Source organism: Musca domestica, unplaced genomic scaffold (assembly GCF_030504385.1).
Source record: "Musca domestica strain aabys unplaced genomic scaffold, Musca_domestica.polishedcontigs.V.1.1 10, whole genome shotgun sequence".
Taxonomy (NCBI): domain Eukaryota; kingdom Metazoa; phylum Arthropoda; class Insecta; order Diptera; family Muscidae; genus Musca; species Musca domestica.
In genome coordinates, this window is record NW_026712115.1 from 20,580,527 (window position 1) to 20,597,195 (window position 16,669).

At 34.7% G+C, this 16,669-nt stretch overlaps 1 protein-coding gene across 1 annotated transcript in view; it reads right to left on the reverse strand.

Moving 5' to 3' along the window:
• Window positions 1–15,274: 15,274 nt before the first annotated feature.
• Window positions 15,275–16,669, reverse strand: part of LOC101895335 (protein immune deficiency-like) — a 99,416-nt gene continuing 98,021 nt past the window's right edge. Inside the window, exon 3 of the mRNA XM_059127457.1 lies at window positions 15,275–15,558. Within this exon, the coding sequence (XP_058983440.1) occupies window positions 15,400–15,558 (159 nt within the window). The 3' untranslated portion in view covers window positions 15,275–15,399. The remainder of the gene's footprint in view (window positions 15,559–16,669) is intronic.

Here is a 16,669-nt window from a genome sequence, read left to right on the forward strand (position 1 = left end):
TCAACTACATTCCGTGTTACACTGGCGCATGGCAACTGACATTTTTGACAATAACGAATAGAATGAAACTACCGTCTTGGAACACAATAGGTTACATAGAGCCGCCCAGGAAAATGTAAAGCAAATTATGCAGGACTACTTTTTCCCAAAAACGACGATAGCTAACGAGGTAGTGTCAAACTGTAACATCTTAGAGAATTTGCAAATTCAAAACACTTATTCCATCATATACTGGGGAAATGTTGCATATTGGCATTTTCTCAACTGACAAGAAATGCTTTTTCACTGCGTTGATAAATTCTCAAAATTCGCAATTGTCCAATTAATCACTTCCAGAACAATTATAGACGTAAAATCCGCCATTTTACAGCTTAAGAACTATTATCCGAGGGCAAAGCAATATATTGTGGCAACGGACCATCTATTACTTCTGAAACTTCTGAAGTATATTTTGCATATTCGATTTAATGTAAAAATCTCTAATGCTCTACCCCTTCATAGTTGCTCAAATGGACAGGTAAAGAGATTTTACAGCACCTTGGCGGAAATAGCACGATGTCTGAAGATCGAAAGAAACATTAAAAACTAATTAATATATCAAGCAACAATAGAATACAATAGGACAATTCATTCAGTCACAGATAAACGACCCATTCACATAATTTATCCGTTGACTAGTGAACTTAACACAGAAATTAGGGGAAAAAGTTTAATACACAGAATATTCAGTTGCAAATGTTAAATCAGGGAAAACAATACAGACTTTTATGTAGTGGACAAAATCCTCGTAAAATCAAATAAACGATTAGGAAATAAACTTACGTATTTGTACATCGAAGAAACAGTCGAAGCAGAATTGGGGACCACAGTTGATAAACTGAATACGAATAATTTACGGTATATTGGCGAAATGGAGAATGAACTTTTGAAAATACCTAACCACTGTAACCTTCTTGATCAGTTGCGACGCTCTTTTCAAACATTACTAGAAATGTCAGAAAGTCCGACTACAACGGGAGCTTCAAGTTGTTATTGACAATTTCAGGAAGCCGGAGGACGTCCCGCATCTAAGCGAGGGCGGAGTTAACACAGTCTCTCGTCAAAAACTTGTCGTGAAATTAAACACGCGTTGACGCGTGCTAAGTCATCACTTATTTCATCATAAGATGAAATATTTGCAACTCGATACTTCAACGGCTTGTGAAAATAAAATTCACTTCAACTCAACATTTTTTTTTTTTTGTAAGGGGCGCAACGTCTTAAGACTTGCGATAAGCAATTATTCTAACTTATACAACATTCTATAATCGGAACTAGCATTTATTCATTTGTTAACAAATCCGTGGTAAAATTTGCAAAGATAACCAAAAAACCGAATATCGGGATGTACCATTATGCGGGGACTATACCAAAATGTGGATCGTGATTTCAACAGATAGACAAACGAACATCGTTCGGCCTTAAGAATGCCCCAGTATTTTCCAAAGGGCCATTGATGATGTCCTGAGGGAGCAAATTGGGAAATTATGTTATGTTTATGTTGACGATGTCATCATTTTCTTTGAAACAGAGGAAGATCACGTCAAACATATTGAATGGGTACTGTACAAATTATATGCTGCCAATACGAGAATTTCCCGAGATAAATCAAATTTTTTCAAGAAAGCGTTGAATATCTTGGCTTTATAGTTCCTAGAAATGGCATAACAATGAATCCAGAAAAGGTAGAGGTCATTCTCAAGTATGAAAAGGGCGAAACAGCAAAATTTTTGCTTCCTAATCGAAAAAAATAAAAACAAGTAAAAAAGCTGTAAGTTCGGCCGGGCCGAACTTTGAATACCTTCCACCATTTGACAATTTTCAAAAAATTAAAATCCATCAAAAATTCTGTAAAAATCTTGAAAATACCGAATGTAGCCGTATATTAGGGTCTATACGACGACGTGGACCTGCAATCGCAACTTTTGTCATAAGCATGTACACACAATTTTCTGTCATAGGCTGTAGTATCCATTATGAACTTCAAATACAAAATTGTAAATTATTCCGTTAAATAATGTCGCTAAAATCATCAAAATACCGTATATCGGGGGTACCGTTATATGGGGGCTATACGAAGACGTGGACCGACATTTTCTGTTTTATGCTGTAGTATCTATTACGAACTTCAAATACCAAATTTTAAACAATTCCGGTGAATATCGGGGGGTACCGTTGTATGATGTGCAATACGAAGAAGTGGACCTACATGGCCCATTTTCTGTTTTATGCTGTATTATCCATTATGAACTTCAAGTACCAAATTTGAAACAATTCCGGTAAATAATGTAGCTAAAATCATCAAAATACAGAATATCGGGGAGTATCGTTATATGGTGACTATACGAAGAAGTGGTCCTACATGGCCCATTTTCTGTTTTATGCTGTAGTATCTATTACGAACTTCAAATACCAAATTTTAAACAATTCCAGTGAATAATGTCGCTAAAATCATTAAAATACCGAATATCGGGAGGTACCTTCATATGGGGGCTATACGAGGACGTGGACCTACATTTGACGTGGACCTACGTGGACCATTTTTAATACCAAAAGTTCTGCAGAAATAATACACATTTGAGTAAAATTTTATCAACCTACTTCATTTCGTTCGGAAGCTAGAGTGATTTCCACAGACAGACGGTCAGACGGACGGACATTGATAAATCGACATCGTACTTTGTGGGGTCTAAAATGTATATTTCGAGGTGTTACAAACGGAATGACAAACATAATATACCCTTCATACTATGGTGGAGGGTATAATAAATTTTAATGAGGAATAACTCCAGACATTCGAAAAACTTAAGGAAATACTTGCATCTGAAAATGTGACTTTACAATACCCAGATTACAAAAAAAAAACGTTTGATTTGACAACGGACACCTCGTCTGCTGGTTTAGATGCAGCCTTGTCCCAAGACGGAAAACTAATAACCACGATTTCAAGAGCTTTAAAATATAGAGAATTAAATTTCGCTACAAATGAAAGGAAACTTCTGGCCCTAGTATGGGCGTTAAAGAAACTTCGGAATTATTTATACGGCGTGAAACATTTGAATATTTTTACGAAACAGAAGCCTCTGATATCTTCCGCTTCAGATCGCAATCCAAACAGCAAAATTAAACGTTAGAAAGCGTTCATCGGCGGCACAATGCAAAAATCTTTTAGAAACCTGGAAAAGAAAATTATATAGCTGAAGTCCTATCCCGACAACACAATTACTCCTTAGAAGAAGACGTACAGTCGTATATTGCGACAGTACATAGCGAGTTGTCCCTCACTTACACAATCGAAAAGACAGACAAAACAGTAAACTGCTTTCGGAAGAATTCAGTAAGAACAACCATTGTGTTTGGTAAGAAAACTCGACTTTTCTTGTATTCCTCAGATAGAGAAAGACTTTTCCAAAGAATATGCGATGTAGTTAAAATTGATGTGGTAAATTCAAATTTTTGCGATTTAAAAATACTGGCATTCATTCAACACAGATTAGGGGCATCATTCCCGTCAACTACATTCCGTGTTACACTGGCGCATGGCAACTGACATTTTTGACAATAACGAATAGAATGAAACTATCGTCTTGGAACACAATAGGTTACATAGAGCCGCCCAGGAAAATGTAAAGCAAATTATGCAGGACTACTTTTTCCCAAAAACGACGATAGCTATAACTGTAACTTCTTAGAGAATTTGCAAATTCAAAACACTTATTCCATCATATACTGGGGAAATGTTGCATATTGGCATTTTCTCAACTGACAAGAAATGCTTTTTCACTGCGTTGATAAATTCTCAAAATTCGCAATTGTCCAATTAATCACTTCCAGAACAATTATAGACGTAAAATCCGCCATTTTACAGCTTAAGAACTATTATCCGAGGGCAAAACAATATATTGTGGCAACGGACCATCTATTACTTCTGAAACTTCTGAAGTATATTTTGCATATTCGATTTAATGTAAAAATCTCTAATGCTCTACCCCTTCATAGTTGCTCAAATGGGCAGGTAAAGAGATTTCACAGCACCTTGGCGGAAATAGCACGATGTCTGAAGATCGAAAGAAACATTAAAAACTAATTAATATATCAAGCAACAATAGAATACAATAGGACAATTCATTAAGTCACAGATAAACGACCCATTCACATAATTTATCCGTTGACTAGTGAACTTAACACAGAAATTAGGGGAAAAAGTTTAATACACAGAATATTCAGTTGCAAAGGTTAAATCAGGGAAAACAATACAGACTTTTATGTAGTGGACAAAATCCTCGTAAAATCAAATAAACGATTAGGAAATAAACTTACGTATTTGTACATCGAAGAAACAGTCGAAGCAGAATTGGGGAACACAGTTGATAAACTGAATACCAATAATTTACGGTATATTGGCGAAATGGAGAATGAACTTTTGAAAATACCTAACCACTGTAACCTTCTTGATCAGTTGCGACGCTCTTTTCAAACATTACTAGAAATGTCAGAAAGTCCGACTACAACGGGAGCTACAAGTTGTTATTGACAATTTCAGGAAGCCGGAGGACGTCCCGCATCTAAGCGAGGGCGGAGTTAACACAGTCTCTCATCAAAAACTTGTCGTGAAATTAAACACGCGTTGACGCGTGCTAAGTCATCACTTATTGCATACATCATAAGATGAAATATTTGCAACTCGATACTTCAACGGCTTGTGAAAATAAAATTCACTTCAACTCAACATTTTTTTTTTTTTGTAAGTGGCGCAACGTCTTAAGACTTGCGATAAGCAATTATTCTAACTTATACAATATTCTATAATCGGAACTAGCATTTATTCATTTGTTAACAAATCCGTGGTAAAATTTGCAAAGATAACCAAAAAACCGAATATCGGGATGTACCATTATGCGGGGACTATACCAAAATGTGGATCGTGATTTCAACAGATAGACAAACGAACATCGTTCGGCCTTAAGAATGCCCCAGTATTTTCCAAAGGGCCATTGATGATGTCCTGAGGGAGCAAATTGGGAAATTATGTTATGTTTATGTTGACGATGTCATCATTTTCTCTGAAACAGAGGAAGATCACGTCAAACATATTGAATGGGTACTGGACAAATTATATGCTGCCAATACGAGAATTTCCCGAGATAAATCAAATTTTTTCAAGAAAGCGTTGAATATCTTGGCTTTATAGTTCCTAGAAATGGCATAACAATGAATCCAGAAAAGGTAGAGGTCATTCTCAAGTATGAAAAACCTGCAATACTTTTAATGCAAGGTTGTTTCTGGGATTGAAAAGCTACTACAGCAGCTTTTTTAAATTCTAAGGGCGAAAACAGCAAAATTTTTGCTTCCTAATCGAAAAAAATAAAAACAAGTAAAAAAGCTGTAAGTTCGGCCGGGCCGAACTTTGAATACCTTCCACCATTTGGCAATTTTCAAAAAATTAAAATCCATCAAAAATTCTGTAAAAATCTTGAAAATACCGAATGTAGCCGTATATTAGGGTCTATACGACGACGTGTACCTGCAATCGCAACTTTTGTCATAAGCATGTACACACAATTTTCTGTCATAGGCTGTAGTATCCATTATGAACTTCAAATACAAAATTGTAAATTATTCCGTTAAATAATGTCGCTAAAATCATCAAAATACCGTATATCGGGGGTACCGTTATATGGGGGCTATACGAAGACGTGGACCGACATTTTCTGTTTTATGCTGTAGTATCTATTACGAACTTCAAATACCAAATTTTAAACAATTCCGGTGAATATCGGGGGGTACCGTTGTATGATGGGCAATACGAAGAAGTGGACCTACATGGCCCATTTTCTGTTTTATGCTGTATTATCCATTATGAACTTCAAGTACCAAATTTGAAACAATTCCGGTAAATAATGTAGCTAAAATCATCAAAATACAGAATATCGGGGAGTATCGTTATATGGTGACTATACGAAGAAGTGGTCCTACATGGCCCATTTTCTGTTTTATGCTGTAGTATCTATTACGAACTTCAAATACCAAATTTTAAACAATTCCAGTGAATAATGTCGCTAAAATCATTAAAATACCGAATATCGGGAGGTACCTTCATATGGGGGCTATACGAGGACGTGGACCTACATTTGACGTGGACCTACGTGGACCATTTTTAATACTAAAAGTTCTGCAGAAATAATACACATTTGAGCAAAATTTTATCAACCTACTTCATTTCGTTCGGAAGCTAGAGTGATTTCCACAGACAGACGGTCAGACGGACGGACATTGATAAATCGACATCGTACTTTGTGGGGTCTAAAATGTATATTTCGAGGTGTTACAAACGGAATGACAAACTTAATATACCCTTCATACTATGGTGGAGGGTATAATACATTTTAATGAGGAATAACTCCAGACATTCGAAAAACTTAAGGAAATACTTGCATCTGAAAATGTGACTTTACAATACCCAGATTACAAAAAAAAAACGTTTGATTTGACAACGGACACCTCGTCTGCTGGTTTAGATGCAGCCTTGTCCCAAGACGGAAAACTAATAACCACGATTTCAAGAGCTTTAAAATATAGAGAATTAAATTTCGCTACAAATGAAAGGAAACTTCTGGCCCTAGTATGGGCGTTAAAGAAACTTCGGAATTATTTATACGGCGTGAAACATTTGAATATTTTTACGAAACAGAAGCCTCTGATATCTTCCGCTTCAGATCGCAATCCAAACAGCAAAATTAAACGTTAGAAAGCGTTCATCGGCGGCACAATGCAAAAATCTTTTAGAAACCTGGAAAAGAAAATTATATAGCTGAAGTCCTATCCCGACAACACAATTACTCCTTAGAAGAAGACGTACAGTCGTATATTGCGACAGTACATAGCGAGTTGTCCCTCACTTACACAATCGATAAGACAGACAAAACAGTAAACTGCTTTCGGAAGAATTCAGTAAGAACAACCATTGTGTTTGGTAAGAAAACTCGACTTTTCTTGTATTCCTCAGATAGAGAAAGACTTTTCCAAAGAATATGCGATGTAGTTAAAATTGATGTGGTAAATTCAAATTTTTGCGATTTAAAAATACTGGCATTCATTCAACACAGATTAGGGGCATCATTCCCGTCAACTACATTCCGTGTTACACTGGCGCATGGCAACTGACATTTTTGACAATAACGAATAGAATGAAACTATCGTCTTGGAACACAATAGGTTACATAGAGCCGCCCAGGAAAATGTAAAGCAAATTATGCAGGACTACTTTTTCCCAAAAACGACGATAGCTATAGAAGTAGTGTCAAACTGTAACTTCTTAGAGAATTTGCAAATTCAAAACACTTATTCCATCATATACTGGGGAAATGTTGCATATTGGCATTTTCTCAACTGACAAGAAATGCTTTTTCACTGCGTTGATAAATTCTCAAAATTCGCAATTGTCCAATTAATCACTTCCAGAACAATTATAGACGTAAAATCCGCCATTTTACAGCTTAAGAACTATTATCCGAGGGCAAAACAATATATTGTGGCAACGGACCATCTATTACTTCTGAAACTTCTGAAGTATATTTTGCATATTCGATTTAATGTAAAAATCTCTAATGCTCTACCCCTTCATAGTTGCTCAAATGGGCAGGTAAAGAGATTTCACAGCACCTTGGCGGAAATAGCACGATGTCTGAAGATCGAAAGAAACATTAAAAACTAATTAATATATCAAGCAACAATAGAATACAATAGGACAATTCATTAAGTCACAGATAAACGACCCATTCACATAATTTATCCGTTGACTAGTGAACTTAACACAGAAATTAGGGGAAAAATTTTAATACACAGAATATTCAGTTGCAAAGGTTAAATCAGGGAAAACAATACAGACTTTTATGTAGTGGACAAAATCCTCGTAAAATCAAATAAACGATTAGGAAATAAACTTACGTATTTGTACATCGAAGAAACAGTCGAAGCAGAATTGGGGACCACAGTTGATAAACTGAATACGAATAATTTACGGTATATTGGCGAAATGGAGAATGAACTTTTGAAAATACCTAACCACTGTAACCTTCTTGATCAGTTGCGACCCTCTTTTCAAACATTACTAGAAATGTCAGAAAGTCCGACTACAACGGGAGCTTCAAGTTGTTATTGACAATTTCAGGAAGCCGGAGGACGTCCCGCATCTAAGCGAGGGCGGAGTTAACACAGTCTCTCATCAAAAACTTGTCATGAAATTAAACACGCGTTGACGCGTGCTAAGTCATCACTTATTGCATACATCATAAGATGAAATATTTGCAACTCGATACTTCAACGGCTTGTGAAAATAAAATTCACTTCAACTCAACATTTTTTTTTTTGTAAGTGGCGCAACGTCTTAAGACTTGCGATAAGCAATTATTCTAACTTATACAATATTCTATAATCGGAACTAGCATTTATTCATTTGTTAACAAATCCGTGGTAAAATTTGCAAAGATAACCAAAAAACCGAATATCGGGATGTACCATTATGTGGGGACTATACCAAAATGTGGATAGTGATTTCAACAGATAGACAAACGAACATCGTTCGGCTTTAAGAATGCCCCAGTATTTTCCAAAGGGCCATTGATGATGTCCTGAGGGAGCAAATTGGGAAATTATGTTATGTTTATGTTGACGATGTCATCATTTCTCTGAAACAGAGGAAGATCACGTCAAACATATTGAATGGGTACTGGACAAATTATATGCTGCCAATACGAGAATTTCCCGAGATAAATCAAATTTTTTCAAGAAAGGGTTGAATATCTTGGCTTTATAGTTCCTAGAAATGGCATAACAATGAATCCAGAAAAGGTAGAGGTCATTCTCAAGTATGAAAAACCTGCAATACTTTTAATGCAAGGTTGTTTCTGGGATTGAAAAGCTACTACAGCAGCTTTTTTAAATTCTAAGGGCGAAAACAGCAAAATTTTTGCTTCCTAATCGAAAAAAATAAAAACAAGTAAAAAAGCTGTAAGTTCGGCCGGGCCGAACTTTGAATACCTTCCACCATTTGACAATTTTCAAAAAATTAAAATCCATCAAAAATTCTGTAAAAATCTTGAAAATACCGAATGTAGCCGTATATTAGGGTCTATACGACGACGTGGACCTGCAATCGCAACTTTTGTCATAAGCATGTACACACAATTTTCTGTCATAGGCTGTAGTATCCATTATGAACTTCAAATACAAAATTGTAAATTATTCCGTTAAATAATGTCGCTAAAATCATCAAAATACCGTATATCGGGGGTACCGTTATATGGGGGCTATACGAAGACGTGGACCGACATTTTCTGTATTATGCTGTAGTATCTATTACGAACTTCAAATACCAAATTTTAAACAATTCCGGTGAATATCGGGGGGTACCGTTGTATGATGGTCAATACGAAGAAGTGGACCTACATGGCCCATTTTCTGTTTTATGCTGTATTATCCATTATGAACTTCAAGTACCAAATTTGAAACAATTCCGGTAAATAATGTAGCTAAAATCATCAAAATACAGAATATCGGGGAGTATCGTTATATGGTGACTATACGAAGAAGTGGTCCTACATGGCCCATTTTCTGTTTTATGCTGTAGTATCTATTACGAACTTCAAATACCAAATTTTAAACAATTCCAGTAAATAATGTCGCTAAAATCATTAAAATACCGAATATCGGGAGGTACCTTCATATGGGGGCTATACGAGGACGTGGACCTACATTTGACGTGGACCTACGTGGACCATTTTTAATACCAAAAGTTCTGCAGAAATAATACACATTTGAGAAAAATTTTATCAACCTACTTCATTTCGTTCGGAAGCTAGAGTGATTTCCACAGACAGACGGTCAGACGGACGGACATTGATAAATCGACATCGTACTTTGTGGGGTCTAAAATGAATATTTCGAGGTGTTACAAACGGAATGACAAACTTAATATACCCTTCATACTATGGTGGAGGGTATAATAAATTTTAATGAGGAATAACTCCAGACATTCGAAAAACTTAAGGAAATACTTGCATCTGAAAATGTGACTTTACAATACCCAGATTACAAAAAAAAAAAAAAAACGTTTGATTTGACAACGGACACCTTGTCTGCTGGTTTAGATGCAGCCTTGTCCCAAGACGGAAAACTAATAACCATGATTTCAAGAGCTTTAAAATATAGAGAATTAAATTTCGCTACAAATGAAAGGAAACTACTGGCCCTAGTATGGGCGTTAAAGAAACTTCGGAATTATTTATACGGCGTGAAACATTTGAATATTTTTACGAAACAGAAGCCTCTGATATCTTCCGCTTCAGATCGCAATCCAAACAGCAAAATTAAACGTTAGAAAGCGTTCATCGGCGGCACAATGCAAAAATCTTTTAGAAACCTGGAAAAGAAAATTATATAGCTGAAGACCTATCCAGACAACACAATTACTCCTTAGAAGAAGACGTACAGTCGGATATTGCGACAGTACATAGCGAGTTGTCCCTCACTTACACAATCGAAAAGACAGACAAAACAGTAAACTGCTTTCGGAAGAATTCAGTAAGAACAACCATTGTGTTTGGTAAGAAAACTCGACTTTTCTTGTATTTCTCAGATAGAGAAAGACTTTTCCAAAGAATATGCGATGTAGTTAAAATTGATGTGGTAAATTCAATTTTTTGTGATTTAAAAATACTGGCATTCATTCAACACAGATTAGAGGCATCATTCCCGCCAACTACATTCCGTGTTACACAGGCGCATGGCAACTGACATTTTTGACAATAACGAATAGAATGAAACTACCGTCTTGGAACACAATAGGTTACATAGAGCCGCCCAGGAAAATGTAAAGCAAATTATGCAGGACTACTTTTTCCCAAAAACGACGATAGCTAACGAGGTAGTGTCAAACTGTAACTTCTTAGAGAATTTGCAAATGCAAAACACTCATTCCATCATATACTGGGGACATGTTGCATATTGGCATTTTCTCAACTGAGAAGAAATGCTTTTTCACTGCGTTGATAAATTCTCAAAATTCGCAATTGTCCAATTAATCGCTTCCAGAACAATTATAGACGTGAAATCCGCCATTTTACAGCTTATGAACTATTATCCGAGGACAAAACAATATATTGTGGCAACGGACCATCTATTGCTTCTGAAACTTCTGAAGTATATTTTGCATATTCGATTTAATGTAGAAATCTCTAATGCTCTACCCCTTCATAGTTGCTCAAATGGGCAGGTAAAGAGATTTCACAGCACCTTGGTGGAAATAGCACGATGTCTGAATATCGAAAGAAACATTGAAAACTAATTAATATATCAAGCAACAATAGAATACAATAGGACAATTCATTCAGTCACAGATAAACGACCCATTCACATAATTCATACGTTGACTAGTGAACTTAACACAGAAATTAGGGGAACATTTTTAATACACAGAATATTCAGTTGCAAAGGTTAAATCAGGGAAGACAATACAGACTTTTCAAAGTAGTGGACAAAATCCTCGTAAAATCAAATAAACGATTAGGAAATAAACTTACGCATTTGTACACCGAAGAAACAGTCGAAGCAGAATTGCGGAATAAACTGAATACGAATAATTTACGGTATATTGGCGAAATGGAGAATGAACTTTGGAAAATACCTAACCACTGTAACCTTCTTGATCAGTTGCGACGCTCTTTTCAAACATTACTAGAAACGTCAGAAAGTCCGACTACAAAGGGAGCTTCAAGTTGTTATTGACAATTTCAGGAAGTCCGAGGACGTCCTTCATCTAAGCGAGGGAGGAGTTAACACAGTCTCTCATCAATAACTTGTCGTGAAATAAAACACGCGTTGACAGCATGATGTTGGTGCTAAGACATCACTTATTGCATACATCATACGATGAAATATTTGCAACTCGATACTTCAACGGCTTGTAAAAATAAAATTCACTTCAACTCAAAATTTTTTTTGTAAAGGGCGCAACGTCTTAAGACTTGCGTAAGCAATTATTCTAACTTATACAATATTCTATAATCGGAGCTACCATTTATTCACTTTTTAAAAAATCCATGGTAAAATTTGCAAAGATCATCAAAAAACCGAATATTGGGATGTACCATTACACGGGGGCTATACCAAAACGTGTCCGTGATTTCAACAGATAGACAAACGAACATCGATAAATTTTGTATGTTGATCGTGTATATTTATGGGATCTATGACGAATATTTACAAACTGAATGACTAATTTAATATGCCTTCCTTTCCAAGGTGGAGGGTATAAATACATAATGATACATAATAAAGTTAAACCTATGTTCATTGCTTCGATTTCTTATTTGTAAACATTGATTTTAAGCTGCCTTTGCACTTTTCCGCTAAAATCTCCCATTCGTAATTAAAATAATAAGAATCGTATACATAACAATAATCAAATAGCCCAAAAAAAGTCTAAGCCGTCCTTCAATTCACTGTTCAATAATAAACAAAACAACGTCGAATTTTATATTTTAATTTTATTGTCATCTATCAGCGAGTACAAACTGTCTTATTCCTCATACTGTCAACTTATAATTACGTTATTATGTACAAGGGAAGGCCACAATATTAGAAAAGAGGTTCTAATACACTGGTAGACGGACAGACTAGAGCACCCGCGTACTCATAAACATGATTAAACATGCTCACGAATAGATAGACGGAATTTCAAGCATTTCCCACACCACATTAATTATCACCATCATGGAACATGCTTACTGACTGACGTATGGACAGAGGGAATTCCAAGAGTTTCCCACACCAATCCATTATGAACACGATTGAACACGTTAATGTTCATTAGACAAAAATTATCACATTTTTATTCGACTGACTAGTCGAATTCTTGCTTTAAAAAGCATAAGTCCTAAGGCATTCATTTTTATAGACTCCATCATAGTATAGAGTTTGTAATTCCGGTTTTACACCTTGAAATATAAATTGTAGACCCCACAAAGTACAGACATTCTTGATCAGAATAGCGTTCGATTTAGCGATGACCTTCCGTCTGTGAAAATCACAATTTTCGGACAAAATGAAGTAGGTTGATCAAGTTCTTAGCCCCCATATTATTATAACAGCAGATTTTAGGGCTTTTGTTGTTTTTTCACCACTTTAATTTGTTGTAAATCTTCAGTTCGTGTTCCCAGTATGAAGGAAACATCCTTGAATAGAGGTCCTAGTTTGGAGTAGGCCTCATATAACAGTACCCCCCGATATTCTGTATTTTGATGATTTGTGTCATACTTTTAACAGCAATTGTTTCAAACTTGGTATTAGGAGTTCTTAATGCGTACTACCCTCATTTGATACAAAAAATCCATATAACGCCACCTCCAAATATTTAGTATTTAAAGAATTTTATCTACATTTTCAATAGAATTCTCGTAAAATTAGTATTTGGAGTTCGTAATAGGCGCCGTCTTCTCTAGCTTGACTTTAGAAGTCCACGTCATCGTATTGAACTATATATACAACTGTTAATGCTGATATTCGCCATTTTTAAAATTATAGCGGAAATTAGTTTTTTCTTGTTTTCAGATATGGTCGCTTACTTACCCAACCAGGACTGCCGTTTAAACGATCGCAGCTGCTGCCCTTACCAAGGTCCAGCAGCAAGGACCCCTTGTACCACCGCAGTGCAGTGTGAATAAATTCCTTGCCGCTAAATGATTAAAACGTTAATTAACATTTCAATATACCTATATTTTTGCACAAAATGTCTTTTTTGAGTTTTTTGTTTTGTTGTTTTTTATCATTGCTTCAATTTAACATTCAGATGGTTTAGTTTCACAAATGAACATTTTTTTTTGTTTGAAGTGCACTTTTTTAGTAATTTGCTATTACTATTCCCTTAACTATGAAAAAACTTCCTAATTCTTCACACAAAACTTCCTAATTCTTAATTCTTCACACACTCATGTTCAAATCAAATCACTCTCAGAACAACGACAAAATATGTCCCATCCCTAACAAATGAGAGCATTTATGAAAAAAATTAATTATGACATTTAAAAATTAAAAATAGAAAAATTTAATGAAATTTAAAAAAAAATTGGGAAGACTGAAAATTATTAATGAAAACTACAATGTTGATTAGCATATGTACATTCAAACGAAAGTACATTTTGTTTTCTCTCTCATCCGAAGTGCGCATTTTGTCCACGAGTTGAAATTTCCACAGAAAACTGAAAACAAAAGAGGCAACATTTTCAAAATGTTTGTACCGGCAAAAAAAATGTTTGACAAGTGTCTCTTTAGCAGAATTAAAAATAGAAAAATACAAAAATATGTGCAAAATGTCAACATTTACACAAAAAGTTGAAAACATGAATAAAAATTGTAAAATTAAATAAAATGATAAATCTTTGGGAGAAAAACAATAATTTCTTCTATTCATATTAGTGAAAATTTCATGTATTTTCGTATAAAAACCCATTAAAATCAACAAACAAAATATTTGAAAAAAGGAATTATTTAACTATGAATTACGAATCGTGCCGTATGAACGGGTTAATTCGTGTGCATAATTCTCAGTGCGAATAACGTGATTGAAAGTGCAATGAAAACAAAGCATAAAACAAAATCACCTTCGTTCGGAAATCGTTCCTGTGACATGCTTGTATATTTCAAAATATATTATTTCTAACTAAAATTACTTCCTTGCATCAAAGTTCGTTTATTTCTCGTATTATTCATTATACCCTACACCACAAGGTGGTCAGGGTATTATGTCTTTGTGCATTTGTTTGTAAAAGGCAAAAGAAAACGAGTTCCGTTTGATGATCTGCATAGAATTACATTCTGAGTCGATTTATGCATATCCGTCCGTCCGTCTGTCCATGTATTTTTGTAAACAAAGTACAGTTCGCATTTATTGCCCTATTCAGATGAAATTTTGCACGAATCATTTGGCCCAAGGACGAAATTGGAGACAATCGGTCAAAATTTCGATATAGCTCCCATATATATCTTCGTCCGATTTGCCTTTTATTGTGTACCAAACGTGTAATTTCAGCCCGAATAGTATGGAATTTTGCAAATAAATATGCCAAATTTGATCGAAATCGGTTCAGATATAGCTATAGCTCCCATATATATTATTCATCAGATTTGTTATATTTGTTACCCACAGCCGTAATATGAAAGAATCGAGGAAAGAACCCTGTTAGTGTTTTTGCATTTATTCATTGGCATCGGACATTTTTTTTTTGGATATGCTAAAAAACATAACATGATAAATAAAAGCAAATGACATTATTTTTTTAGGTTCACATACATAATTTAATTTTTTTACCGGATCTTTGACATAAATTCTAATTTATAGATATTTTTCATACGATAGACACATTCACACTGACCAGATTTCCACAGCACATTGGTAAGATACCCTATTGTACATAGCTGTTCTTCCACATTTCTGACCCAATCTTGAAGAAGTTGATATACTATCTGAAAAAATATACAAAAAAGTTAAACGTATTTAGAATGTTTATATATTTATTTAATGTGTTGCAAACCATTATAAAATATCAGCTTTATTTTGAAATTTTGTATAAGGAAATGTGTGGTTAAACTATTATGAAGGTGATAAAAATAATTTTGGTGCCAAATCAAGCTCATATTTAAAAAACCCGCACAAAGTACGGCTTTAACCCTGAAATTTATATATATATATATATATATATATATATATATATATATATATATATATATATATATATATCAGGGTTAAAGCCGTACTTTGTGCGGGTTTTTTAAATATGAGCTTGATTTGGCGTTCTGACATTCTTGATGATGCCAAAACACATCACAATACGAGCAAATTAAGAACAAAACAACAACAAACAAACAAAACAAAATAGTGCACGGTTATATTGCTTTCTACAGGCATACAAACATAACTAAAAACGAAGTCTATAAAAAAGAGCAAAAACAAAGCAAGTATTGAGAATGAAACTAAATGTGAAATTTTGTATGCCTATTATTTTTTGCATGCTGTTTTCTTGAATGCACACTATGGAAGGAATTGACAATCAGTTGCAAGGTGAAATGAAGAATTCACCCCCTTACATGAAATTTTAATGAGTTTCATGGATTAACATTAGAATTTTAATTACTTTCAATGAATAATACTATAATCAGTCCCGTTATTAAAAGTGGACACCTGGAATAAATGACATTAGTTATTATATAAAATCAAAAATTGGGGAGATTATTTATTTATTATATAATTTGTATATATTTATTATATAATTATATAATAAATATATACAATTTGATGTTACATTCAGATAATATATGACCGACCGATAGTGTAATGTTAAAAAAAATTGCATTTGGCAGGATCGGAGTGTTCGTAATAGTGTTATGTATTAAAAATAGGTTTGTTTACTCGATGCAATTTGCTCTGAAAAGAGATTTATGATAATTTGGTCTAATATTAAATGGATTTATGGATCTTAGGGAGGTTCCGCTTTGATTTCACTTTTCCATGTTAAAGTTAGTTCTGATTGCCATAGGAAAACATGGTAAACTCGATATATAGGTATGGTAGAGTACT